At 42.3% G+C, this 27,143-nt stretch overlaps 1 protein-coding gene across 1 annotated transcript in view; it reads left to right on the top strand.

Moving 5' to 3' along the window:
- The window catches only part of GLP2R (glucagon like peptide 2 receptor), an 81,662-nt gene extending 56,770 nt beyond the window's left edge, over positions 1–24,892 (top strand). Inside the window, exons 10-13 of the mRNA XM_079134368.1 lie at positions 3,950–4,038; positions 13,025–13,163; positions 21,881–21,922; positions 23,762–24,892. Of these exons, the coding sequence (XP_078990494.1) occupies positions 3,950–4,038; positions 13,025–13,163; positions 21,881–21,922; positions 23,762–24,088 (597 nt within the window). The 3' untranslated portion in view covers positions 24,089–24,892. The remainder of the gene's footprint in view (positions 1–3,949; positions 4,039–13,024; positions 13,164–21,880; positions 21,923–23,761) is intronic.
- The last annotated feature ends 2,251 nt before the right edge of the window (positions 24,893–27,143 follow it).

Here is a 27,143-nt window from a genome sequence, read left to right as displayed (position 1 = left end):
CATTTCCTCTCTTCTGTGGAACATGTACATTTTACACAGCTCTTGGGGAAGATGTGTTTTGGCCTAAAGGAGCAGCTGTAAGAGTAGGCATTTAGTCCACATAGCAAGTCAGAGGAACAGGGGTCTGGGGAGAGCTGGGAGGGCTTAGGGGTACATGAAGTCTGTCCCTGGGCTCCTACCACGCTAGCGTCCAACCTGGAGGTTCAGATCTGTGCACAGATCCTGTGTTGCCAAAAAAGTGCCACCAAGATTGTTACATCTGGGAAGGCAGCTGTATTGTGAAGGACCTGGAAGGGAGCCTTGTATGTTTGAGGTCCTAGGTGCTTCTGATTTGGTCACAGACTCCTAAAGGAGTTGGCTTGGTACTTGAGAAAGTTCTTCATTTAGGTCCTTTCTCCCTTATGCACAAATGAAGTCCAGCACTAACCAAATATGACCGCCAACTCTTATCTTGAGGGAAGCCTAGAGGACAGACTCCATGGTAACCCGGGGTGGTGCTTCACTCCACAGCAGTGAGGAAATGCTTTCTCCACGCGGCCTGTTGGTTGACACCAGTTTCTCTTGTCTGGTCTCTGGAAGACACAAAGCCCAAAGACTCCATGTCTTCCTCGTGGCAACACTTCATTTCCAAGGAGGCAGTCCTGGTTGAAATTAATTTGTTGAAATATGTGTCCCCGCCACCCTGTTGAAGCTTGCTTTGTAAAAAAAAAAAAAAAAAAGTCTGTGTTCAACAAATCATTAAGCCAGGCACACAGAGTTTTTCTCTTTATGATGAAAAACAGATATCCCATTAAAGGGGATAAATTACTTGGTTACATTTAGTTTGTATTTAAATTTTCTGTTACTAAATATGTTTTGGCTGGGAAATTCCATCATTCCTGTTGGCTTACGGTTTAGATAAATAGCTGTTTGCCTGAAACTCGAGCTTTTTAGCTTTAAGCATTAATTCTCCCAAGGCTGATAAAACAAGTAATAACAGGTATAAGTTAGTTTCTATAGCGTGTGTTTCAGTATGTGGTTAAAAGATCTTATTTCTAGACAGGGACATTAGTCCTGTGCTGGATCAATGTCTGTGGAGACTTTATCCCATTAATTATCACCTGATCAACCTTTCTGTTGGCTCCTTCTCCATTGCATGGAGACACTATTAAATCTTTCAATCTTAAAATAACAACTGCACCAAAAACTTCTTGCAGCCCTGCAAGAAAAGTGGAGCGACATGGTCTCCATTTGATATCCTGAGTCTGCTACAATTCTGTCTCTGCTTCCTTTTCCAGGCAAGCCTTTTAAACATGGTCAACAGGGTCTCTCCGCATTTCATTTAAAAAACTAAGCATCACAGCCTGTCGTCTCTTAGTGAGCCCCTTGTTGCTAAACAGTCTTACTTTGCTTAAGTTCTATGCAGCCTTTAAATTTTCCTACAATTCTTCCCCTCATGGGCTTCATAGGCCTCTTTTATATGACTCATTCCAATTGGAATTTGAACCCAGGAGTGCTCGATCACTGAGCTATGCCCCCACCCCTTTTAAAATTTTTATTTTGAGACAGGGTCTCACTGAGTTTCCAGAGCTGGCTTTGAATTTAGAGTCCTCCTGCCTCAGCCTCCTGAGTCGGGAGCAGGGCTTCCCAGCTGCTTTTTCTGAGTCTCTTGCTGTCATCACCTCCTTCATTGTTCCCTTCATAACAAGGGCTGTCTCTTAACCCTCTCTTCCTCTCTCCCACTCCACAGTTTCCCTGAATAATCTCACATTCTCATGGCATCATGCTCTGACTGGGACCTTTCTGCGGAGGTGCAGACATTGATATCTGACTGCCTGGGGCATCACTGAGGTTCAAAACTATTGGACTCCTCCTCTTATTACCGATGTTCTTCCTTCTCCATGTGGTCCCTGTCTTGGTGAATGGCACTACCAAACATTTGGTATCCTAAAACACTGAGGTTAAAGCTCATTTGACTGAAGCTTCTTAATAATTTCAAAGCAGTCACTCCGTCATTGAATCTGCATGGCGGCAGATTGAGTTCACCTTTCCATCGTCTCCCCCTCCCTGGAAACTCTGAAACTTCCTCCTACCTGGTCCCCTCCAAGCTTGCCCTCATCCAATCCATTCTCCACACTGATGCGAAAGTGACCTTTCTGAAATGCTAAAGTACAAATCTGACCAGGTCACTTGTCTGCTTCAAATTTATCACTGGCTGTCCATTGCTTTTAGAAAAAAAAAAAAAAAAATTCAAACTCCTTAGGAGGACCTTGAAAGGCCCTGTGTCAGTGGTCCTGTCTCCCTTTCCTGTCTCCTCTTCATTGTCCAAGCCCACACTCAGTCCATCCTCAACCACTTGCTCTTCCACACCACCAGGAGGTTCATGATCTCCTGTGAGGTTGGAGTCAAGATGTCCCCAGGGCTGCAGCCATCTGAAGGCTTGACTGGGACTGGAGGATTGGTTCCCAAAGTGGTGAACACACATGACTGGCAAGTGGTGCTGTTTGGTGGCAGGGGGATGCCACTCTCCCTTGTGGACCTCCCTGTGTTTCCACAGGCTGCCTGAGGGCCTTCACAACATGGCGGCTGGCTTCCCCCAGTGAGTGTTTCAGGTGGATGCTATGCTTTTGAGGGCCTGGCTCAGAAGTCACACAGCAAAACTTCCACCAAAGTCTTTTCATTATGTGCAAGTCATTAAAATTATCTCCCGTGGAGGAGGGAGCAATTAGGCTCTGCCTTTTGAAGGGAGAAGTGTCAAGGAATTTGCAGGTATATCTTACCATTTTTACTAAGGTTGGCAACAAAGGGCCGGATTTGTCCACTCTATGACAGTTAAGGAAAATATTCTAGGGAGCAGAGAACATATTCTGACTAGTGAACCCCATAGTAACAGCAAGACCTCAACTTAGACACCAATAGGGCCAGCATCTTGTTTTGTTTTTGTTTTTCTTTGGCTGGTTATTGTTTTGCAGCACTAGGGATTGAATCCAGGGTTTTACACCTGGTAGGCAAGTGCTCTGCCACTGAGCTATACCCTCAACCCTTTTTAAAATTAAATTTTGAGCTGGGGTGGCACAAGTCTGTGATCCCAGCAACTTGGGAGGCTGAAGCAGGAGAATTCCAAGGTGGAGGGCAGTCTGAGCAATTTAGTGAGACCCTGTCTCAAAAAATAATAAGGGCTGGGGATGTTGTTCAGTGATAGACTGCCCCTGTGTTCAGTCCCGGTACAGTACTGCAACACCAGCGACAAAGGAAAAAATAAATAAGATAAATTATTTTGAGACAGCGACTCACTAAGTTGCTGAGACTGGCCTCAAACTTAGGATCCTCCTACCTCAACCCCTACATAGCTGAGATTACAGGCATGTGCTGTCATACCTGGATAGGCTGGAGTTCTTTACAGATGAGTGGCAGTGGGGCATACTGTTTAAATGAAGGAAGGTTGTCATCAGATAGATCTGAGCTTAAACAACAGTTCCATCACTGTCAAGCTGCACAACCTTAGAAATTATCCTCATCTCCTCTGTGCCTTTGTTTTCTTGTTGTATTATGGGGATAAAAATAGTTGTGGCTACTTCAGGGGGTTGTTATGAAGATGAAGTAAAATAACTTTCTATGGAAAGTTCTTATCCCAAAGCCTGGCCTGGTAAGTACTCGATAAATGTTAGTTGATGATGATGATGGTCATAATCATGAAGAAAATGTCCTTCTGTCTTTCTTGGATGACTTTAGCTGTGGGCCTCACTAAAGTAGAAGAATAATTAAACAATACTCTATGATCTTTTTTAGAACTTCAGATCAATTGGCCTTTGGAGCAGTGGAGATTAAGTAATTACTGCAACCAACTAACTGCCACATTGCCCCTGGTTTCTGTGAATGAGGAGCGGATGGCCACATCCAGGTGTCCTCAATATTCAAGCATTATGGAGTCCAACCTTACTTACTCACATCTGCTTTTTTTTCTTCCAAGGTTAATTTCTTCATTTTCCTGAAAATTCTCAGACTTCTTATTTCTAAGCTCAAAGCCCATCAAATGTGCTTCAGAGATTATAAATACAGGTGAGTGGCCTGAGGTCTGTATTCAGCAGTCCAAGGTTATTTAGAATCCTTCTCGCAATGTTGCCTAATGTCCTGGGAAGGGTAGAAGTAGTTGCATTAGTATATTTGTCTGCTAAGGTGAGTCAGGAAGAGCCCTTCTGAAAATAGTGTCAAAGAGCATGTGGGATTTACAGTGAGGAGGACCTTCTGGCCCCATGAAAAGGAAGCAGGTGGTGAATAGCCAGGGACATACTCATTCCCCAGCAGAAGACCGCGTAAGTGTCTCTAAGTATGAGCAACTTATGGAAAAAGGAAAGTCTGGTATGAAGGGAAATTTGGCAGTGGCCTTCCTTGGAGGATTTGAGGCTACAGAACAAAAGATACACTCAGAACTCAAAGAGATTTGAGTATTTTTGAGACCTTGAGGAATAAGACCAAACTTTAGAGTCTAAGGAAATATGTTCCTCATACAATTGCTTTTTCTGTGACTTGGCGTTTGCTGAATCTCTCCTGCTTTCTGTGGTGACAGCAGTCCTTGTTTGTCATAAATTAGATGACACGTTACTGAGATCTGCATTGCTGCAAAAACAAATGAAGGAAGGAAGGAAGGAAGGAAGGAAGGAAGGAAGGAAGGAAGGAAGGAAGGAAGGAAGGAAGGAAGGAAGGAAGGGAGATAGAGGGCTCCTTCTCTCTTTTCCTAGTTATCCTTTCCTTTGGTTGTAGCAGGTGCATTTCAACTGGACTTTAGGGGAAGGAGTGTTTTAACCCAAGTAATGGCTCTAAAGTAGGAACTTTAGTCCACACAACAGACTAGAGGAGGCGGGAGGGGGTGAAGTGGCTCCAGCCTTGCTCCTCACTCTTTATAAGGCTGAGCCAGGTACCAAAAGGGTGGTCTTTCCATTTATCTGACAATTAATGAATGTCTCCAATTGGAACAAAAGTACAATGTGGTACAATGTGGACACCATCTTCAAGGAACATGCATGTTACTTCACTGAGGACTGGGGCCTTGGTGTGGAGCAGGAGACAGGTGGTGGGTGGTGGGGAGCTGCCCCTAACCCCAGACTTACTGACTGGACTCAGGTAAGTGTGTTGCCTGCATCGCCACCACCCGCCCCCCGCCTCCTGTTTTTGGTGTGTCAAGTGGAAGTGTTGAGGCAGACTGGTCTCCTGTTTATTATGACTATTCGAGGAGGTCCTAGATATGGTGGCCCATCTAATCAGTGGTAATAAGCAGCAATTGCTCAGGATCTAGACCCCACACTATCATCCCCCAACCCCTGCTCCATGACATCTCGAAGGGTAAACATACCCAGTTCAGGAATGGGCAAATATATACTAGAGCTGCTAGTTGAGGCTTTTGCTCAAATATTTTGCAGAAACCCTTAGCCCTGGGGAACTGGCCTGGCCTGGGCCCCAGGGAGTTGCACTGTCTCTCTTGGCGCCTCTAGTCGGGGCTCCAAGTGGCCGAGCAGCCTCCTTGGCCCCTTTCCCAAGGCTCAGCCTCTCTCACCACTCTGAGGGTGGCGCTCCAAGGGCAAGCAGAGCTGCTGGCCCATTCAGGCAGGGCGGTCCTCTGATAGCAAAGTGCAGGGACAAGACGAGTGCCCAGAAGCTGGACTGAGGCGAATACTCCCAGGAGGCAGAATCAGGGGTCAGATGAATTCCAAAGGACTCTGAGCCCAACCTCCTGCTGCTTTGTGTCCCCAAAGCCCACCATGCACCTCTGGTATCTTCCCTATGTTCCAGGCTCTCAGTGACCCCCTACAATAGCTTTCCACCCGGGATGCTTGTAAGCATTCCCTGAGAGCCAGCTCAAAGCACAGCCTCATGAGCCTCACCACTGACTCAGAAAGTATGGGATGGAACCCCACCAAGTAGACGTCCTCCTGTGGATTCTCCAGGAGATGCTGATACATAGCCAGGGTAGAGGACCTCTGATCAGATGCTCTAGTGAAATAACTCATGGAATTTTCTGTTTAGGGCATGCTGAATGTGTTTCTATAAAGCCTCATTGTTTTCTTTTCCAGGTTCCCTGTAGGGTTATCCAAGATAGTGGGTTTTAAGCTTTCGGATCATGCCTCTTGATCAGTAAAGAAATTTTGACATGTCCCTCATCATATATATACATATTGTCTAATGAATACATACTTTATAAGATACATAAAAAACAGAAAATACAAAATGATAGATAAATATTAACAAAGAACTCCTCTTATCTTCTATGATTATGTTTTCTTCCAGTATTAAATAAGTCAGCTTGCACAGGCCTGGAGTATACATACTCACTTGGGTGCCATTGGTCTGGGGAAGGGTAAATCAAGACATTTAGGGAAACCCTTATGGCTGAGCAGTGATCCAGGATGGATGCTTTGAGGGTGGAAAGAGTAACCCTGTCTGACATATGCAGTCTGTCTGGAAACTTCTCCCCTGCCCCCATTTGTTCAAGGAAAAAATTTGAAAATGGGAGCCTGGGGACACATCTACCCAAAGTCCTCCCAGGGTAAGAGGCCTTGCCTTGGTGAGTTTGCCACTACCCAGAGACTGTACAATAGGCCTCTCTGTGATCCTGAATGGTTGGCTGATGCCTACTGAACTTGCAAGAAGTTAATGTACATAAACTAGATGACAAGTTCTCCTTCTTTTCTCCTCATCTCCTCCTCTTCCCCCTCCTCCTCCTCCCTCCAGGGGATTGAACCCAGGAGGGACTCTACCACTGAGCTACTTCCTCAGCCTTTTTTGTTTTTTGTTTTGAGACAGGGTCTCACTAAGTTATTGAGTCTGGCCTTGAACTTGCAATCCTCCTATCTCAGCCTCCAGAGTTTCTGGGATCTTGGGCAAGTGTGTGCCACCATGCCCCTATAATTCATTTTTTAAAAACTTTATTTATTTTTTTCATTATCTTTTTTGACAGTGATAAATATTTTTTAAAAAAATTTTTCATACATGTACATAGGGTAATAATGTCTCTCAATCTACCATCCTTCCCACCTCACCTACCCCACTCTCCCCTTACTCCCCTCTGTACAATACAAAGTTTCTTCCCTACCCACCCTTCACTATAGATCAGCATCCACTTATCAGAGAAAACATTTGGCCTTTGGTATTTTGGGATTGGTTTATTTCATTTAGCATGAAATTCTCCAGTTCCATCCATTTACCTGCAAATACCATAATTTCATTCTTCTTTAAGGCTGAGTAATATTCCATTGTGTGTATGTGCCACATTTTCTTTATCCATGCATCTGTTGAAGGGCATCTAGGTTGGTTCCACAGTTTTGCTATCATGAATTGAGCTGCTATAAACATTGATGTGGAGGCATCACTGTAGTATGTTGATTTTAAGTCCTTTGAGTATAAACTGAGGAGTGGGATAGCTGGGTCAAATGGTGACCAGTTCAAGTTTTCTTAGGAATCTCCACACTGCTTTCCAAAGTGGTTGCACCAATCTGCAGTCCTACCAACAGTGTATGAGTGTACTTTCCCGCCCACATCCTTGCATTTATAGTTGCTTGTATTCTTGATAATTGCCATTCTGACTGGAGTGAGATGAAATCTTAGAGCAGTTTTGATTTGTATGTCTGTGGGAGGTGGGGATGGGGTAGGGCATTCCTTTGTAGTTCACACATGCCTCACAATGTTTCCTAGAAATCCAGAGATCACCAGAATGTTGCTTGGGGAGAGTATTATCAAAGCAGAGTGGTTGGTGTTACAGGACACCTGAGGAACTTCCCCAGTCATTGCACCATCTACCTATTGAGAATGTGCTTCATTCTCCAGAACCAGTGAACCCCCCACAGTGGAGAGTAGGATGAGTACTCGAAAACATCCTCCTCTGTAATTTTCATTGCCATTTTCAGTGCAGAAGAGGGCAGCATGAGACAGGCATCCTGACAACTAATTTACTTTTTCTCCCCATGCAGAGTATAATTCAGTGGACTAGTTTATGCTTCTTAATTAGCAAAAAAATTAGGAACCTATCTGTTGAGACACACCCAGGCTATTTTTTCTCCCTGGGCTGGAGATTCCCACAGCATCTGTGAGCTTATTTGTCACTTTGCTCTCAGGAATTAGTGCTAATTCCTTCATTTCCAAGCTCTGGAAGGGCCGCCTCCTCTCACCCCAGTAAGTTGTTAGCATGCCCACCTCATGCTGCCCTCTCCCACGTTGAAAACCTGCTTCTCTTCCACGTCTCCCCTCCAGGTTTGTTTTCCCAAAAGCCCTCAGATGGGCCCACAACATTTCATCCAAGCTCCAGTAGGTACGGCTGCCTCTAACTCTCTGAAATTTTGAAAACTTTTGGAATGTAGTGTTCAAGATCTGGCCCTCCTCCAGAAGTTTATTTTAGGAAAGTTTGAATTAAACACATTTAGGCCCTGCCAAAAAGGCAAATTGCTTGAAGCTGGAGAACCCTCTGTATTCTCAGCCCTCGTTCCTGGGCTTCCACCATCAGGAAAAGGAAACAGAAAATGTCTCATCTATATGTTTTGGAGTGGACAGTTGAGTCAAGCATGAAGGAGGAGCAACGTCCTTGGAATGTGGACAGGAACCAGCAGACCCTTAGCTTCCTGAGTTCTCTGTTCTTCGGGGTTCCCAGCAGGAGACACTTCTCTTTCCATAGATGAACAATCCTAACCTTCCACTTGAGGCATGAGGATGGAACTCCTAATGAACTTACATAGGAGGATCATTTTTAAACATGCTAAGACCCAATGTCCTTCCTAAAAGGATTTCCTGATGGGCAATTTGAGGGAGAAAAGGTTTTGCCCATTTTTTTTTTTTTAGAGTCTCTGGCTGGGGGGTCTGAAAATCAACTATCAACTGACAAGATTAACAGGGGAAAAGACATACAAACTTATGTAGAAGTTTTATGTGACACAGGAACCTTTATGAGGAAATGAAGACCCAAAGAAATGAATAAACTTATACATTTTTATATTAGGTTTGATGAAGAATGGAGAGTTATGGAGAAATATCAGTGGACAGAAGGGGTGTGATCGAATGGTACTAGACTGGGGGAACTAACCAAGACCTATGGGTTCGGATTCTTCTCTGAGTCTTCAGAGATAAGGATGTTTCTTCCCTGGGGGTGCAGGGAAGGTGTCTCTCAAAGGAGGGCCTTTGGATCTGCATCAGGGACAGTTCAGAAAATTCTCTGTAGGTTTAAAAAAAATTTTTTTTAGTTGTAGACGGACTCAATACCTTTGTTTTATTTATTTATTTACTTACTTACTTACTTATTTTTATGTCATGCTGAGGATCAAATCCAGTGCCTCACACATGCTTGGCAATCACTCTATCACTGAGCCACAACCCCAAACTGCTTTGTAGATTTTTGAGCTGATCTTAGGAGAGAAGTAGAGGAGAGACTAAAGGGTGACCTTCCTGCTTCTGTAGTTTTCTCAAAATTTTTCAGTTTAAAATAGTCAAGTTACCATATTTTGAGGAAGCAAGTTCTGAGCCCCATCAGCAACTACAGACTAAACACATCACGAATGGGAGAAAAATTGATCAAAATCACTAAAGCTGTAGCAACTTAAGGGCAGGGATGTCTTCTTTAAAAATAGTGATAACTTAAGTTTATTGATCATTTATCATGATCAGATATTATTTATTCTGGGGTTTACCCCATGCTATTGGCTTAATCCTTATGATGACCCTGTCAGATGGATACTAGTATTAGTATAATCCTCTTATCCTTACAGATAAGGAAACCAATAGGGAAGTTAAATAATGTGCCCAAGGTCACATTGCTAGTAATTGGTGATGCTGGTATTTGAACCCGGATCTAGAGCTGCCTCAGCATGCTGCCATCTTCATCTCCAACTCTTCCACCCCCACCGTACCCACTTATGTACCCAGAGCAGATGTGCAATAAATATTTGTCCAATAGTTAAATGACTACAATAAACTGTTCTGTTTCAATAAACAAATGGTTATGGATGAAAAAGAAGTGTACACACAGTTCATAGGAATAAACTGCTGGGGCTATTTATGGATTCTCATCTGAGTTGGATCACAAATAGTAGTTTTGTCTAAGGAGAAGTTAGAAGAACATGAGCAATGGAGAATCTCTTCTTGCATCCAGAGGGTGATTGTGACTAAAATGACCCAAAAGATGGTTCTTCTTCCATACTCATTTCAGTGTGGGATCCTGGAATGTGAAAAGGACATTAAGTGGAAAAACAGTGAAATCCAAATAAATTCTGCAGTTAATTACTAGTAACATTCCTGTGTTGGCTTCCCGAGTTTGGCAGATGGGTCATGCCATGCATAGGTTAACAAAGGGGAAACTGAGGGAAGGCTGTGTGGCAACTCTCTGTAATACCTTTGCAACTTTTCTGTAAATCTGAAATCATTCCAAAATATAAAGTTTATTTTTTTAAAAGCCCACAGTGCCATAACGTGGCCCCAGAATAAGTTCATGGTAAGACATGACCCACAGGGAAGCATGTGACTATGTGTCCTTAAAACCCAGATAGCCCAGAGCAAGAGTCATAGATTCAGGCAGGTGCAAAGGCCAAATAAGAACATAAGTAAACCAGGTGCAGTGACACATGCCTGTAATCCCAGTGGCTCAGGAGGCTGAGGCAAGAGAATTGTGATTTCAAAGCCAACCTCAGCAAAAGGGAGGCACTAAGCAACTCAGTGAGACACTGTCTCTAAATAAAATAGGGTTGGAGATGTGGCTCAATGGTCAAGTGCCCCTGAGTTCAATCCCTGGTACAAAAAAAAAAAACAAAAAAAAAAAACCAACAACAAAAAAACCATAAGTGAGTAGTACAGGCTGGGTGGGGGCTGAAGATCACAGTTTCCCTCTAAAGGGAGAGCCGCAACCCAGCTAGGACCAATGATTGCCAAGTTGGAGTTTGGCTCCCAAATGTGCTGTTTCCAAGAGATGAAAATCTGGACTTCTTTGCTTTGACATCTCCTTAAAGATGTCTCTAATAGCAAAAATCAAATCACTATGTAATTTAAGCAAAACTGTCTGCAGGTCAAATCCAACCTATGATCACCATTTTGCGACCTTTAAAACACTCCTGCAAATTTCAAAATAAGACAAAAAAAAAAAAAAAAAAAAAAAAAAAAAAAAAAAAAAACCTCTTAGGCTCTGTGGATATTGCTCAATGATCAATGATAAGAGTGTCGGCTTAGAATGCTAAGGGCCTGGATTCAATCCCCAGCACAAGAAGAAGAAAGAGAAGGAGGAGAAGGAGCAGGAGTAGGAAGAGGAGGTGGGGGAGACCTCTTGAAATATTCTCTCCTCAGAAACGAGTTACTGTTGCCTAGCAGAGGGACTCCCACTTGGATGGGAATGGGGGCGGGAGCAGACTGAGTTCCACGCAGGAGAACCACCTAACCAGGACCTGCAGCTCCTCTCCCCACACATGGGCCTCCCCTGAAGCTCAAGGGTCAGGGACACAAAACCCACATGGCCAGGTGGTGTCACTCCTGCACGGTGGCTTCTACTCCCCTCTTCTGGCTTTACATCCTTCAAGGGCATATAGTGCAAGGTTTTTGTTTCATTGATGACATTACCTTGGAAGGGTCTCAGACTCAGGATTCTAGTAAACTTTTATTTGGATAGAGTTCAACCTTCCTGAAGAACTGCCTGTTAACTCTTGATGACATTCTGAGTTTCTACATCTCTACCTCTGGGGGCTTAGAGAAGTGACTGAAAACACATTGCAATTAATCTCCTTTTTTCCAATGCCTATTAGACAATAGCTTTGTTTGTACCCTGAATATGAGTCACCTTTGCTAATGTGATTAGTTTCAAATTAAGAAACAGCTCAATAGTAAAGAGCAGTCATTTCCAAACTTAGCTATTTATCAGTATCCTATGGGAATTTCTTTAAAAATTCAGTCTCAGGACTCAAACTCCAGAGGTTTGGATTCAGGGAGTTGACACAGGCCCAGGAAGCATCCCTTGGTATTCATGGAGGTTTGCTTCCAGGATCCCCCAATGATACTAAAATCCACAGATGTTCAAGTTCCTTACATAAAAATAACATAGCATTTGCTACCTGCCCATCTTCCCAAATACTTGAAATACTCTAGATTACTTCTCATACCTAAAACAATGTAAATGCTTATCAATAGTTGCAATCCTGTATTGTTTAGAGACTAATGACAAGAAAAATGTCTGTGCATATTTGGTGTAGACAAAATTAAAAAAAAATTCCCACCCTCGGTTGAATTCACCAATGTGGAACCCACATATTTGGAGGACCCACTGGATATATTTTAAAAGCTCTGTAAGGAATTTTACTAGTCAGCCACATTTGGGATTCACCAGTCTGGAGTGTTTGAGTCCCAGCTGTGCACTTTACACGTGGGTGGTACAAAGGAATGTTTGTCTTTTTTGTGTAGACTGTATTCAGCAGTAAACCTTCATACAGCACTTTTTATGAGGAGGATCAGCTTTTCATTTCCTGTAGCCCTTACAGGTTTGAGGGTTGCCTCAGGACCAAGGGCAAAGCCTAGCTTGGAGTATGCAGGGCCTGAGGTTGTCAGAGGCCCCACCTCTAAGCTGGGATTTGCCACTTAGGTTTTGTGATCCTGGGCAACTCATTTTCTCTCCATTCTCAGGCTGACATTTAAAGTCCTGACATTGAAAGTCCTGAGTAGAAAAAGTGATAGAGACATCTGCTAGCCATGCAATAAGAAAACCGTCAAACCTGGGAAGGGTGAGTCTTGGTGTGGCAGCTACTTGCGTGCAATCTACCTGTCAAGCAACACATTAATATCTATATACATAGGATAAACCTGTATGGGAGGAGTCATTCATTCATATATGCATTTATTCATTCCATTCATGTTTCCTGAGCATCTACCATGTGTAGGGATGCAACAGTAAATAAGACCCATAAGCATTAAATGTGTAGTCAGAGACCAACTGAAAAATCAAGTATTCATCAATATGATAAAGACATACACCAAAGAGCAGGAAATGCTGCATAGTCCCAGTGTGGCCCTCAGATGGTTATTTGGTTGTCATTTGCAGACTGGCAAAATCAACACTGGTCCTCATTCCTTTATTGGGTGTCCACGAGATCCTCTTCTCTTTCATCACTGATGACCAAATTCAAGGATTTTCGAAACTCATACGACTCTTCATTCAATTGACATTGAGCTCCTTCCATGTAAGTAGGAGTCTGACTGTGATGCCTTGATTTGGGAGAAAATAAACTGCATGTGATCTAAGTGGGCTCAGAATGGAGAACCCACATCAGCATCAGCAGGCTTTATTGGTGAAGACCCTTAGCATTAAAAGGGCATGCAGATGGGAGATGTTGCCTTGATTCTGACAGCATGATTCGGTGACTCAGAAGGGAAGAGAGTTTGTTCTTGGACTGTAATAGGTAGTGTGACTCATCATCATATTAGCTGAGTGTGTGAACATGAAGCCTTTTATTAAGGGCCTATTTTTGCTGGGTTCTCTGCAGAGCATTGAGCAAAGTGATTCTTGTCTGGGCTTCAGACATGATGTGTACATGAGACACAATACAACTTGGGTAAAGGAGGCATAGGACCACACCAGGAAGTTCTTGAACCTGACAGATGTGTATGGGATGAAACTAAAACCCAGAGGCTGACTGTCATTAAGTTATCTGAACATTTTGGTTATTACTTAAACTGTCTATGACTTAGTAACTTAAGATGATCTTCATTTTTTTCCTCTCATAATGCTGGAAGTCAGAGTCCAGGTAGGACATAGTAGGGTTGGCTAACCTTTGCTCCTGTGAACCTGTGGGAGCTGGTGCTTCTATGATGGTTTCTTCACACACAGTAGAGACTTAAACTGGGACTGGCCTCATTTGTCAAATTTCTGGCCTCATTTCCTACTTCCAACTACCTTCCTGACCTCCATATGGTCTTAGGACTTCTCGCTTGCTTTTTTATTTTCTGGGGGTAGGGAGTACCAGAGCTTGAACTCAGGGACACTCAACCACTGAGCCACACCCCCAGCCCTATTTTTGTATTTTATTTAGAGACAGGGTCTCACTGAGTTGCTTAACACCTTACTTTTGCTGAGGCTGGCTTTGATCTCACGATCCTCCTGCCTCAGCCTCCCCAGCTGCTGGGATTACAGGTGTGTGCCACTGTGCCCACCTAGGGCCTCTCACTTTTAACATATTCTCTTCTTGTGGTCTTTCCACAAAGTGGTTGAAGTTCTTATGTGGCAGTTCAGGGTACCTAAGAACAAAAAGCTGAAACTGCCATGTTTTTAAATGTCTAGGTCTGGAACTGACATCTTGATGCTTCTGCATTTTGATCTTTAAAGCGAGTCATAGACTGAGCCTAGGATGAAGAGGAGGGGACTGCACAGGGACATGAATACAGGGAAGCATGGCTCATTAGAAAAGACCACTAATGCAACAGATAAGTGCCAAAAGCACGGACACAGCAAAAGTGCCCCAACAGTAATGGTCTTAGAATTAATAAACTTCAAAATGCTAATGTAGAAGCAGGACTTGCTGGAATGGAGGAGAAATGACAAATTCTCTCCCCCAAAAAAGTAAAAAATAAAAAAATAAAATTTGACAACTGTTAATAGCAATCAACAAAAGACATAGAAGAGGTTGACAAAGTTTTTTTCAAGAAAGATTACTGAACTAAAAACAATGGGATTCTGTGTCATATTTGGCTGTGACTGCTTTTGTTCTCCAACCCCTGCACCATCAGCTAGGAAGTTCTAATGAAAATAAGCAGCTTTACTGCATAAGGGGGCTGACTTGATTTGAACAAGGAAGCAGAAAAATCTCACAGGCCTAGGCATTGCCAAGTACAGTAGTGATCTCAGTGGCAAGGGACTAGGTAAGGACAATGTCACAACCTGAAGTTACTGTCCTTTATAGGTAAAAAAAAAATGGACTAGTGGGCTAACCACAGATTTAACAGGGAAATTTGATAAATAAGACCACGATAGTGGATCTTGTTAAACTCCCACATATCTCTCTGGTGGAATAAAAGGTTGTATAGATGCACAAGAATGCGTACATATTCAAGACAGATCAGAAAGTATATCCACACATCTCTGACTGAATATGAGCTCCTGTATACACACAGAAGAGACATGAGAGGGCCTGATAGAAAGTAAAGACCAGGGATATTTCATAAATTCTATGGATTTTGTTCCCCAAGCAACATGTAGACCCATTGACAAAGGTTTTTGGAGCCTTACTGGCTCAAGATGGTTGAGCATAATTTTGATCAATTATTGGCTAACCAACTATCTATTTTAAAGAAGCACAGGAAACAAGTCTTATAGATAAAATGTGTGCATGCACTTACACACATGCACATACCACAATTTAAAAATGAACAGATATCAGTGGTTATATACCGCAGGGGAGATGGATTACACAGAAATAGTCCAGAAAAGTTACTAACCCAACAAACAATGGCCACCACACCAGGGGTGGAGAGTGTGAACACCAGGGGTGGAGAGTGTGGACTCAGAATTCTGAATTACTATAATGTAATATTTAAAATTTCCAGCTCTGGCAAAAGGAAAAAAAAAGATGTACAAAGGGAAAAAAAAAAAAAAAAAAAAAAAAGAGAGAGAGAGAGCTGTCCATATTCAGGACAAAAACCAGGCAATGGAAATTCTCTGAGGGATGCAGATGTTGGAATTAGCCAACAACAATGTCAAAGAAGCCATTACAAATATGTTCAAATAATGAAAGGAAATCATGTTTAAAGAGTTAAAGGAAAGTATGATGACAATAATTCATCCACAAAAGAATTTCTATTAAAAGAGAGAAATTGTAAAATAAGAACTAAATGTAAATTCTGGAGTTGAAAAGTGCAATGACTGACATGAAAATTTCACTAGAAAAGTAGACTCTCAGATTTAAGGTAGAAGAAGGAATTAATGAACTTGAAAATAGGTCACTTGAGATTATCCAATCTGACAAATAGAAAACATAATGAAGAAAAATAACACCTGTGGAGACTTATGGAATGTGATCAAGCATACCAACATACACATATGGTAGTTCCAGAAGGACAGGAATAAATGGAAAGGGGGTAGAAAAAATATTGGAGAAATAATAGATGACAATTTCCCAAATTTGATGGAAAATATTAATCTGTACATCCAGGAAGCTCAATGATCTCCAAGTAGCATAAAACAAAGAGATTTACACCTGGAAACATTATAGTCAAACTGTTGAAAGATAAACTCAAAAAGAAAGTCTTGAAAGTAATGGAGAATAATAACTCGCTACATAATAGAACCAACACAACAATTAACTGAATAAGAGAGGCAAGAAGTCAGAGGTATGACACATTGAAAATGCTGAAAGTTTGGTTCCACAATCTGATTATTGTGAATTGAGCAGCTCTGAACATTGATGTGGCTGCATCACTGTAGTATGCTGATTTTAAGTCCTAGATGCCCTTCAATTGATGAAGGGATAAAGAAACTGTGTTATATATATATACAATGGAATATTACTCAGTCATAAAGAATAAAAAATTATGGCATTTGCAGGCAAATGGATGAAATTGAAGAATATCATGCTAAGTGAGATAAGCCATTCTCAAAAAACCAAAGGGCAAATGATCTCACTGATAAGTGGATGATGATACATAATGGGGGGTGGGAGGGAGGCAAGAATGGAGGAAGTAGGAACTGTATAGAGGGAAAAGAGGGGTGGGAGGGGTGGGAGAGGTGTGGGGGTAGGAAAAAATAACAGAATAAATCAAACAGCATTGCCCTATGTAAATGTATAATTACACAAATTGTATGTCTCTACTTCATGTACAACCAGAGAAACAAGTTGTACCCCATTTGTTTACAATAATAATAATAAAAAAGAAAATGCTGAAAGGAAAACAAAACTTGTCAATCAAGAATTCTCTGACCATTAAAACTGTGTTCCAAGATGAAGGTGAAATAAAAACATTTTTAGATAAACAAAGACTGAGAGAATGTTGGCAAACACTCCTACAAGTTTCAAAGGAAGTTCTTCTTTTGAAGAACTATAACCATATATAGTAACTCAAATCCATATGAAGAAATAAAAAATGTGGAAAAAGGTAGATTCTCTTAACTGATTTTAAATACATAAGATTATATAAAATAATAATTATAAATTGTGTTATTTGGTTTATAACACATTAAGATCTAGTATACATAAGAATAATAACACTAGAGGGCAATGAATAAATGGGGCAACTTTGAAGAAAATTTTTATATTTGACTAGAATAAAGTTAATATTAATATGAATATTTATTTTTATAATTCCTGGAATAAATACTAAGAAAATACCTAAAAAAATGTAGTTAGTGTACCAGAAAAGGAATTAAAATTGTACATTACAAAATATCTGTTTAATATGAAACTCTTTCAATCTTATTGGATCTTCACAATGTGAATTGAAGAAGTTGTTATATGCATTTTAAAGAAAAGAACTGAGACTCAGAGAACACATGGCAAAGATGAGATTTTTATCTGGAAGTTAAGACCCTGACTATATACCACCAGGATCTTTAATCAGGAGATATCAAGTTCCTTAGACCAAGGTCTTGAAGCCATTGCCACTAGATAGGGTCAGGTGCTGAGATTCTATGCACAGAGCAGAGAAAATGTGCTTTGCTTACTAAAGACGGAGGATACAGAGCCTCAGATGTGCTCTGGGCAGTTTGACAATGTTGTATGTTCCCTGTCCTGTTGGAGCTGATTTCTTATTTGTAGCTTTGAACTGAGACTAAGCAAAAATTTTTTTTTTTTTTCATTATGGAAACATGTTTAATATATTTCAGTCTTTTGGGGGATTTCAAAAGCTAAGATTTAGTAATTTGAGTTTCCTGTGTTGCTTGGCCTTAATCTTCTTTAAAAGTTAATTCCAAATGAGGAAAAAAACAAAACAAAGGCAAAATCCTGCAGCTGTTATATATCAGAAGTATTTGGTGGCCTCTCACCCCTGCCCTCCCCTGGCCCTAGCCCCAGGACATGATCAATCAGTATGAGCTCTTGATCAACTGATCTCACACATCTAAGGCTAGTTGAGGACCAGAAAATTCATGTGGAGTTATGTGGGGTAGATTTCTAAGAAAGAAACCTAGCCTATCAGATTCTTGGACAAAAGGGATATTTTAGGTCATCTATTGCTATGTAACAAACCACCCCAAAACTGTATGGTTTAAAGTAAGAATGATTTTACTATTTTTAATGATTAAATTTGAGGAAGCAGAGTGAGTCTACAGGTTGTTTTTTATAAGGACTGGTCCAGAAAACACACCTTGAGGGTTTCTGTGTGGGCAAGTCTCCCACCTTCTGAATACCTGGCAGTATTCCCCTCCAATCCATCAGGGAGAATGAAAGCATGGGTAGGCACACATGTGGTGGCACAGGTGTGGGGTTATATCTTAGTGACTCTACCATGGGAATCAGCAAGAACAGCATTAGCCCTAACAGCTTCCTTTTGTTGCTGCTTTGGAGGGTTCTTCACTCTTCCAAACATTTACTGCTTGGGGAGTATTTTAGTTAACGTTTCAGCACTGTGACCAAAATAACTGACAACTCGGAGGAGGAAAATTATTTGGGATTCACAGTTTCAGAGGTCTCTGTCCATAGACAGATGACTCCATTGCTCTGAACTCAAGATGAGGCAGAACAACATGGTGGAAGGGCATGACAAAGGAGCTCTGCTCCATTTATGGCGCCAGGAAGCAGAGAGAGAAAGGGGAGGGGGCTGCAGGGAAGAAGAAATCTTCTAGGTCATGTCCCCGTGACTCACTTCTCCCAGCCACACCCACCTGTCTATAGTTACCACCCAGTCAGTCCATTCAAACTAGGATGAACTGATCAGGTTACAACTTTCACATTCTAATCATCTTCACCTCTGAACATTCCTGCATTAACACAAGAGCATCTAGGAGACACCTCATATCCAAACCATAATGGAGTTTCACCAGCCTTGTGTTATCAATGGACTTATGGAGAGATGGCCAAGCCCTGGTGGCAAATGATGCAAAAAACATGTGATCTATGGGACCTTTTGTCTTCACAGTCACTTTACCTAGAATGAGAATCATACTCCAGGACATTCCTACAATAATGAAGAAAGAACCTGAGGAAGTGAAAAGACACATTTGTCATGGGAATCCTATCGTAGCCAACTTGTTTATAAGAATTCTGGCACATCGAAAGCCAGTTCTTATGTCATGTGCCCAGAGGTCCTGCCAACTATGCAAGGCAGCTATGAACCTCTGATGTGATTGCATGTGTGGAAATGATTCATTAGTACCATGATGCTCCCATGTAGGAGCTATAGTCATGAAACATCTAGGTACATAAGAGAAGGAAAATTCCACATCAGTAGGCAGAATCTGAGCAAATGCCTGATGTTGCAATAACCAGCATGGAGGTGCCTGACCAGGCTCCAAAAGTGACGTACCAACAAAAGCTTACACAAGGAAGAGCAGAAAAACCTTAATAATAACTTAATTATTATCAAGAGATGTAAGAAGAGTCAGCCTACCATTGGGACCTTCACCGTTCAGTTGGAGATGTGTCCTTTCCTGATGGGTTCTGGCCTTTTGTGAGACTCTTCCCACAAACACTCAAGTACTTGGGTCCCAAACACACATCCAGCTCAGATATACCAGGCACTTAGCCCAAATTCCACAGCCCTTCATGGAAATTAAGAAAACTCTGGGTGTGCAGGTTCTCACAGGTGGCTGTTCAGAAAATCAGGAAGCATCAAAGTCAGGGGAATCAATGGAAATAAACATTAACTGAAGTATCTTTGATTCCAGACTTTGGCAGTTATAGGGGGAATCCAGGAAAATTTTCCAAATTCAAGGGATTATCCCTTTGTTGAAATTTCCCCAAGACAAATGGTTTGCAAATGAAAATATTATATGGTGATTTATAGTCTTTTCATTATAATCCTTGGGTCCACAATTGTAAATAACTAAGAGGAGAATAAAGAAGAAACCATCTTGCCATGTTTTAGAATTGGGTTGATATTGTACAAGGCAAAACTCTTAATTGTGGATCTCAACCCATTAATTGGTTCACTCACTCACTCTTTCATTCAACAAATATTGTTTGTGTTCCTATTAAATGCTCGGCATTGTTTCAGATGCCGGGGCTCTGATAGTGAAAAGCCAAGATAAGGATGCTAGTCTTACTGCACGTGAGACAGAGAGGGATAGATAATAACTAACTGGACAAATTACAATAATATTGGTATTAAGAATGTATAAAATAGACTGCTGTGAAAGTGATTTAGGTGACCTGGAAAGACCTCTTTTTGGTGATATGTGAGCTAAGATCTGGATTTTAAGCAGTTAGTTAGGCAGAAGTTTGAGGGAAAAGCATCCAGAAAACAGGAAGTGCAAAGGGCTTTGAGAAGAGGTGAACTGTGGTAACCAGTCTCCAAATGTCCTTCAATGGCTATACATGCCCCTTGTTAGTCTCCTTCCACATCGAATAGGGTTGACCAATGTGATGATCAGAATGTTGTAGACATGATGGTGTGTGACTTCTAAGACTAGGTCATAAAATGGGTTGCAGCTTCTGCTTTGCTCTCTTGGATCGCTCCCTCTGGGGGAAACCAGCTGTCACATCAAGAGGACACTCAAGCAGCTCTGTAGAGAGAGATCGAGGCCTTCTACTGACAAGCACATCCAACTTACCCACCATCATCCAGCTGAGTGAGAATAGGGAATCTGAACATAAATATTAATGATTCTGAAGTCCAGAGGAGTGGAACATATTCTTTAAGCTTGTTTGAATACTAATGAATGAATTAGTCATCATTATTATGAGAGGAAAAATCCTACCTCTTTGTTTCTGTGATCATGATTATGTTTAGCCTTGCAACCGAGAAAATTTCTGATTGATGTGTATGTGCATCAGTTTTAAAAATAATGATACTAAGTGCATTTACAATCTACAATATTAATGTATGAACTTGACAAGCTCATGCTCCTGTTGCTGGAATATAGTGGCCGAAGGAAAACGTGCATAAGATGAAATCAGCAACACAGAGACACAGAGCCTAGATCACCTAGGACCTTTTGTGGCTAGGGAGTTTATTTTATTCTAAGTGTAATGGGAAACCAGAGATTGGAAATAATCTTTTCAAAAGAAATGTTCTGATGAGAGAAAAGGGTATATATTATGTTACATAAGTGAAAAATTTAGGACTAGACATCTGAATCCAGGTTCTCAAACAATATCATCAGAAATCTGTCTCTCACCATCTCTCTGGCTTCTGCTTTCTTCTGTGTTGGCTTCATGTTCAGATGGGCTCTCCCCATGTAGCTGGGAAGATTCTAGCAGTATCACTGGGTTTACATTGTCTATAAAGATGGAAAATGAGACAGTGCTGCACTGCCCTCTTTCCCAGTAAAAAGTACTCTGACTGGCCCTGCTTGGCCAATTTGGACCAATTATTGAGGTGGTAGTCATTCTAGAAAATGGAGACCATGTGATTGACAGCCATGCCAGAGGCCCAGAAAGTAGGAGAGGATTAGATTCCAAAAAGAAAGAATGCAAGTTAGGCAAAATAAATTAGCCAATGACCACCATAGACAAGTAGAAGTGGGATAGAAGCCTTCCTGGGATTCATGTAATTGATTTATGGGGATTCAATCATCTTTGACCTATGGATACCCTTCACCACCAAAGCAAATGTGTAGGCTGGTATGGGTGGTAGATGCCAAAGTAAGAGGAGATGCCTTAGAAATCCAAGTTAGCAAAACCAGTATGACTAACTGTAGTTAGTGTAAGTAATGTGGTTGCATGCCTCTTCTGGGGGTCTCTTGCGCTTTGCTGGTAATTATCAGATATTTCTACCCAGTCAGAGTTCACATCGCATCTTCCTTTTGTTCCAGGGGTTCCTTGTGGCCTTGCAGTATGGCTTTGTCAATGGAGAGGTATGTTTTCCATGTTGCCATCCCAGCATCTGGTGAGGCTGAGGCTGGCATCCTACTGTCCTCAGAGGTTTCTGTGTATGAAATGGTGTAACTGTGACTCTCATGAACAAATTTGTATTGTGAACATCCAGTAGAAAGAACAGAAGACACCTTAGACGAATGGGAAAGGTGTCATGAAGTGTGTGTAAAAACTCAGAACCCAGGCCTGGTCCTGCTAGAGATGTGCTAGGATTAAAGTGTGATGGAGGAAATAAGCATGAATCCAGAAATCTGGATCTAAGCCTTGGTTCACCCACTTAGGAACTCTGTGAGTTAGACAGGTCACTGCGTCTTAGCCTCAGTTTCCTCATCTGCAATATGGGAATAACAATGTCCTTACCTTATAGTGATGCCCTGAGTATGCTGAGCAGATAGTAAAGTTTCAATACCTGGGAACTACAATTTTTATTAATATTATTGCATGGCCCTAAACAACTTTTTGTTTTCCTGGTGTTGGGCAGCTTTCTGTTACTATAACAAATACCTGAGACAATCTACTTAAAAATAAGGAAAGGTTTATTTTGGCTCATGGTTGCAGAGGTTTCAGTCCATGGTTGCTTGGCCCCTTTGCCATTGTGTCTGTGACAAGGCAGCACATCATGCTGGGAGGGCATGGTGGAATGAACTGCTAATTTCATGGTGGCCAGGAGGCAGAGAGAGGGGGTAAGGAAGGCTGGGGTCCCAATATCCAAGTGGCCGTTCCCAGTGACCTACCTTCCTCCTGCGAGGCCCCGCCTCTCAAAGTTTCCACCACATCATAACAGTACCACAGGCTGGAGACCAAACCTTCAACACATCAGTCTTGGGAGATATTCACCATCAAACTGTAGCATCTAGGAAAAGGCTTGAAGGGAGAAGGGGCAGAACAGGTGTTTTCTCTGGTTTTTAGGAGCTGGTAAAATTTCAAGCCCCTTTTATTTTACCTTCCCTCCACTCCAGGCTTAAGTATATGTTTTTGTCTCCTCCAACTAAAATTTAAGCTCTCCAGAGCAAAAACCCTCTTTTGTTTTGCTCACTACTGCTTCTCTATCTTCATGCGAGGGCTCCTTGTCCATTAGGCAAGTTTCAGTTCAAATGCCACCAGAGTCCCTTCCTGAACACCATAGCTCTTAATCTCCCATCAGATGACAAAAATGGCAACAATTTAATTGAAATATCTTACTTGGCTTTATTTGCAGTTCTAAAATTGGGCAATATTTCATTCAATAAAATGTTGTAAGTGCATCAGTGGTCTGAGCAGAGGGCATTAGTTTTATGGAGGAAGGCAGAAGAAAGCAGTCTTCAAAGTTCCTTTCCTTACAAGGAGTAGACAGAACGGTAGAAAAACAACTGATTGGTTAACATCAGATTATATCAGGTTAACTTTTTGTGTGAGGGTGAAGGCAGAGAAAGCTTCATTAAACAGATCAATTGAACCTGGTCTGTTTGGGAAGTTTGACTGTAATCTCTTTCTCCTGAAGAGCAAATAAGTTTTGGTTTGGTGAAGTGGAACTTCAGCATGGGTGACTCCATCTTGATTTTTCGTCTAGTCTGTTGGGGCCCAGGGCAAGAGCTTAGAGCAAAACCATGGCCTCCTGTAATCTTCATTTAACACTACTTACCAAGTTGTCCTGGTTAACAGTCTCATCTGCAGTTATCATCTGCAAAGCTTATATGTTTGCTTCTCTTTGTTTGTCTTTACCACTTAGAAAGTAAATTTCCCAGGACAGCCTGGAGTAGCTACTCAATAAACATTTTACTGAACAGACACGTGAGTAAATGATGTCAAGACTATAACCTTACCTTTGTCTCACCTGGCAGGTGAAGGCTGAACTGCGGAAGTTCTGGGTCCGATTCTTGCTGGCCCGCCACTCAGGCTGTGGCGCCTGGGTCCTGGGGAAGAACTTCCGGCTCCTGGGGAAATGTCCTAAGAAGCTGTCAGATGGAGATGGTGCTGAGACACTTCAGAAGCTGCAGTCCTCACCTGATGGCTGTCACCTGGCCACACGGGGCCTGGGGGAGCTGGGTGCCCATCCTCACCGGAACCACACAGCCTGGCCCCGTGGCAGCAGCCTGTCTGAGAGCAGTGAGGGGGACTTCACCCTGGCCAACACCATGGAGGAGATTCTGGAAGAGAGTGAGATCTAGGCAGGGGACTCCAGATCTGCAGTGGGGACTTTGAGAAAACTTGGGATGCATGATGGATGTTCCTTGGCACAGGATCACTTCACTTCCCTGCTCACTATGCCCACTCTGATGTCAAGTCAGTCTTCTTGTTCTTCAGACTTTGCATAGATGAAGCTGTGTAATGCTCACAGCTTCTGCCTGTCCTTGTCATCTAGTAACCCCCACTGGTGTATTTCCAGAGTGACCACCAGTCCTTGGGGCCTGGCCCCAAATTCAAGTGAACAGAACCCCAGGATGAGAAGAATTCTCTTGTTAAATAGAGTCAAACCAGTTATCTCTTCCTTTTCTCCTCACAGTACTTGGCTTTCATCTGAGATTGGGTTTAGGGTGCATAGGAACCCCCTAGGAAGCTTTTTAAATGCTGAAGCCTAGGCTCCTCACTGAGATTCTAAGAGAGGGAGTCTGGGATGATGGCCAGGAATTGGAGCTAACAAGCATCCCAGGTAATTCAGATGCAATTTCACTCTTGGGAAACACGAGGCAGTGGAGAGGGAGCTGAAAGACCCCAGGCCTGGCCCACAGCAGGGTGCAGTGAGGTGTTTGCATCCATACTTCAACTGGGATGTACCTGCCCTCCTTGGACAGTGAATGATCCCATGTTGTCCACCAGGCTCCACTTACTCCTTGCTTCTCTCCTGTTTTTCTTCTGTGGCCTTGTCTCCCTCTCTCCCTCTCACCTCTCTCTCTGTGATCAGAAGTTCCATTGGGTACAACTTCATCCCTCCTCAGACAATTGGTCCCAGTTCCCTGGCACCTTCTGAATGTCATCATTGGTCCCCTTCTGTTCTTTTTGGCCTCACCTGTTTTTCTGACCTGCTCTACATTGGGCCTGGAGATGCCCTCCATACTTAGTTTGCCATTGATGCATTAATGGCCCGGCCTCCTGCTCTGGGAGGTTTATTGCTGTTCTTTCTGATTCCAGTCCCTACTGATAAGGATCCTACTCCCCAGATGGATGCTGAACGTCAGAGGGGGCCCAGGTAAAGCAAAAGCACTGACTGAATCCGGATATGTGGAGAGTGACACTGAGAGCTGAAGGCCCAGGGCTCTACGTCGGCTGTCACTGTGGAACCTGTCCTGCTGATGGGAACTCTGAGCTGGATACCAGAACCTAATCTGTGGAGGCCAGGAGGGTCAGGCAGTTGAGGTCAGACTCAGTGTCTGAAACTACAAAGCCAGATGGTGAATGAAGACCAAGCAAGGAAAAGCCTCTGGACACATTGTGCTGATGTCCAGGAGTGTTGCTCACGTAGTATGTACAATGCATGTGTATGTGGGTGGGGCATGTTGCTATGGAACTAAATACCGTCTTAGGGGGTGCCAGTGTGATACTTCTCAAGTGGGGCTGCCAGATTGAGCAAATAAAAATACATGATATGCTACTACATTTGAATTTCAGGCAATCAAATAATCTTCAGGTGTAAGTATAGCCCATGGGAACTCCTTCATCTGAGATTTGAATTTAACTGTACATCCTGTCTTTTATCTGGCAACTGTTTTCAAGGACACTCTGTAGCCTGGCCAGCATGAGAGCAATGTAACTACTCACAGCTACAAAAACTCAGTGATTGAAGAAAATCATACTTGAATGCAATATTTAAAAAGTTAAATTCACAAACTATAACCCATGGGACATTTATTAATAAAGTTTTATTGGCACCAGGGCTGGAATGGAGGGAATCCAGCTCATGTGAATGTAGGCTCCAACCTTGACTTTATCTGAAAATGTTGATATTTTGTTCATTTGGGACTTTCTAACAATTTTCATTTTTAAATGAAGTATTATTTATCTTGACTATGGAGACTTTGGGTGCCCCCTTAAATCTTATACAGCTCTCATTCCTGGTTTACAGGATGGGAACAGAAATGAAGGTGTTGGGCAAGTGTGTAATGAAGCAAAGGTTTATTTTTCAGTGTCTAGATTATCCATAGCTCAATTATTGAAACATATAATTTTCCCTTCTCTGCAAATGCCCCTTCCTGGGCTCCTCAGCCAATCAGCTTCTGGTAAGCTGGGAACCATCTCAGATTCCCAGAAAGTCCCCAGCCTGGAGCTCATTGAGAGCAAGTACCCTGCACACATTGGTCAAAAGAGGCAGGATGGAAACGTCCCTAGGGAGCATTGGCTGCTACCAGCAGTAAGTTATCTAGGTTCCTGCCACAAATAGGAGAAGCATTTTTCTTCCAAAGCATTTGTAAATATGTCCTCCACCCCTCCCTCCACAAATGCTGTGGTGTCCCCGAACTGCTTGCTCTCGCCCTACTAATGATTAAAGCAAGTTTACTTAAGTGATTTGCATTTTGTCCATTCTTCTACATTTGTTTCTCACTGGAGTTGAACATCTCTTTCATGCCTGGAGAATCCGGAGTAGTTTCTGAACAGAAGTAGTGGGGGATAGGCTGTGTGGCAGTTAGCTGACGACCAGGTGGTGTATTATTTGAGACACCCAAAGGGTGGCAGAGGGGGAGGGGTCAGAAGTGGAGGTCAGAGGTCAAAAGGGAAAGTCTCCTTTCTAGGGCACCCCTGAAATCATTCAGTGTGCTTGTTGACTTGAAGGTCCAGCCTAGTGTTCCCAATCCTGGGGTGACAATCCCCTTTTGGAAATTTTTTAAAGAGTCTGCCTCCAGAGATTTGGATTGAATTTGTTCAAACTGGCCTGGGCATTGCTTTTTTTTTTTTTTTTTTAATATATAAGAAGTTCCTAAGTGATTTTTTTATTGTAGCAAAATCTACATAATATGAAATTTGTCACTTTAACCATTTTTAAGCACAGGGCTCAGTGATATTAAGAACATTCACATCATTGTGCAACCATCACCAGTATCCATCTCCAGAATCTTTTCACCTTCCCGCTCTGAAACTCTGTTCTCCTGAAACAACATGTTCCCAGTCCCCTTCCCTCTAGCAAACCTTCTTCTTTCTGTCTCTGAATTTGTCTATTCTACATCAATCATGTAAGTGGAACCATGAGACAGTTTGTGATTGACTTGCAAGATTCATTCACACTGTAGCGTG

The sequence above is a fragment of the Sciurus vulgaris genome (assembly GCF_902686455.1).
Source record: "Sciurus vulgaris genome assembly, chromosome: 3".
Classification (NCBI taxonomy): domain Eukaryota; kingdom Metazoa; phylum Chordata; class Mammalia; order Rodentia; family Sciuridae; genus Sciurus; species Sciurus vulgaris.
Note: the sequence above shows the minus strand (reverse complement) of the source record. Positions and strands in the feature narration are given on the sequence as shown.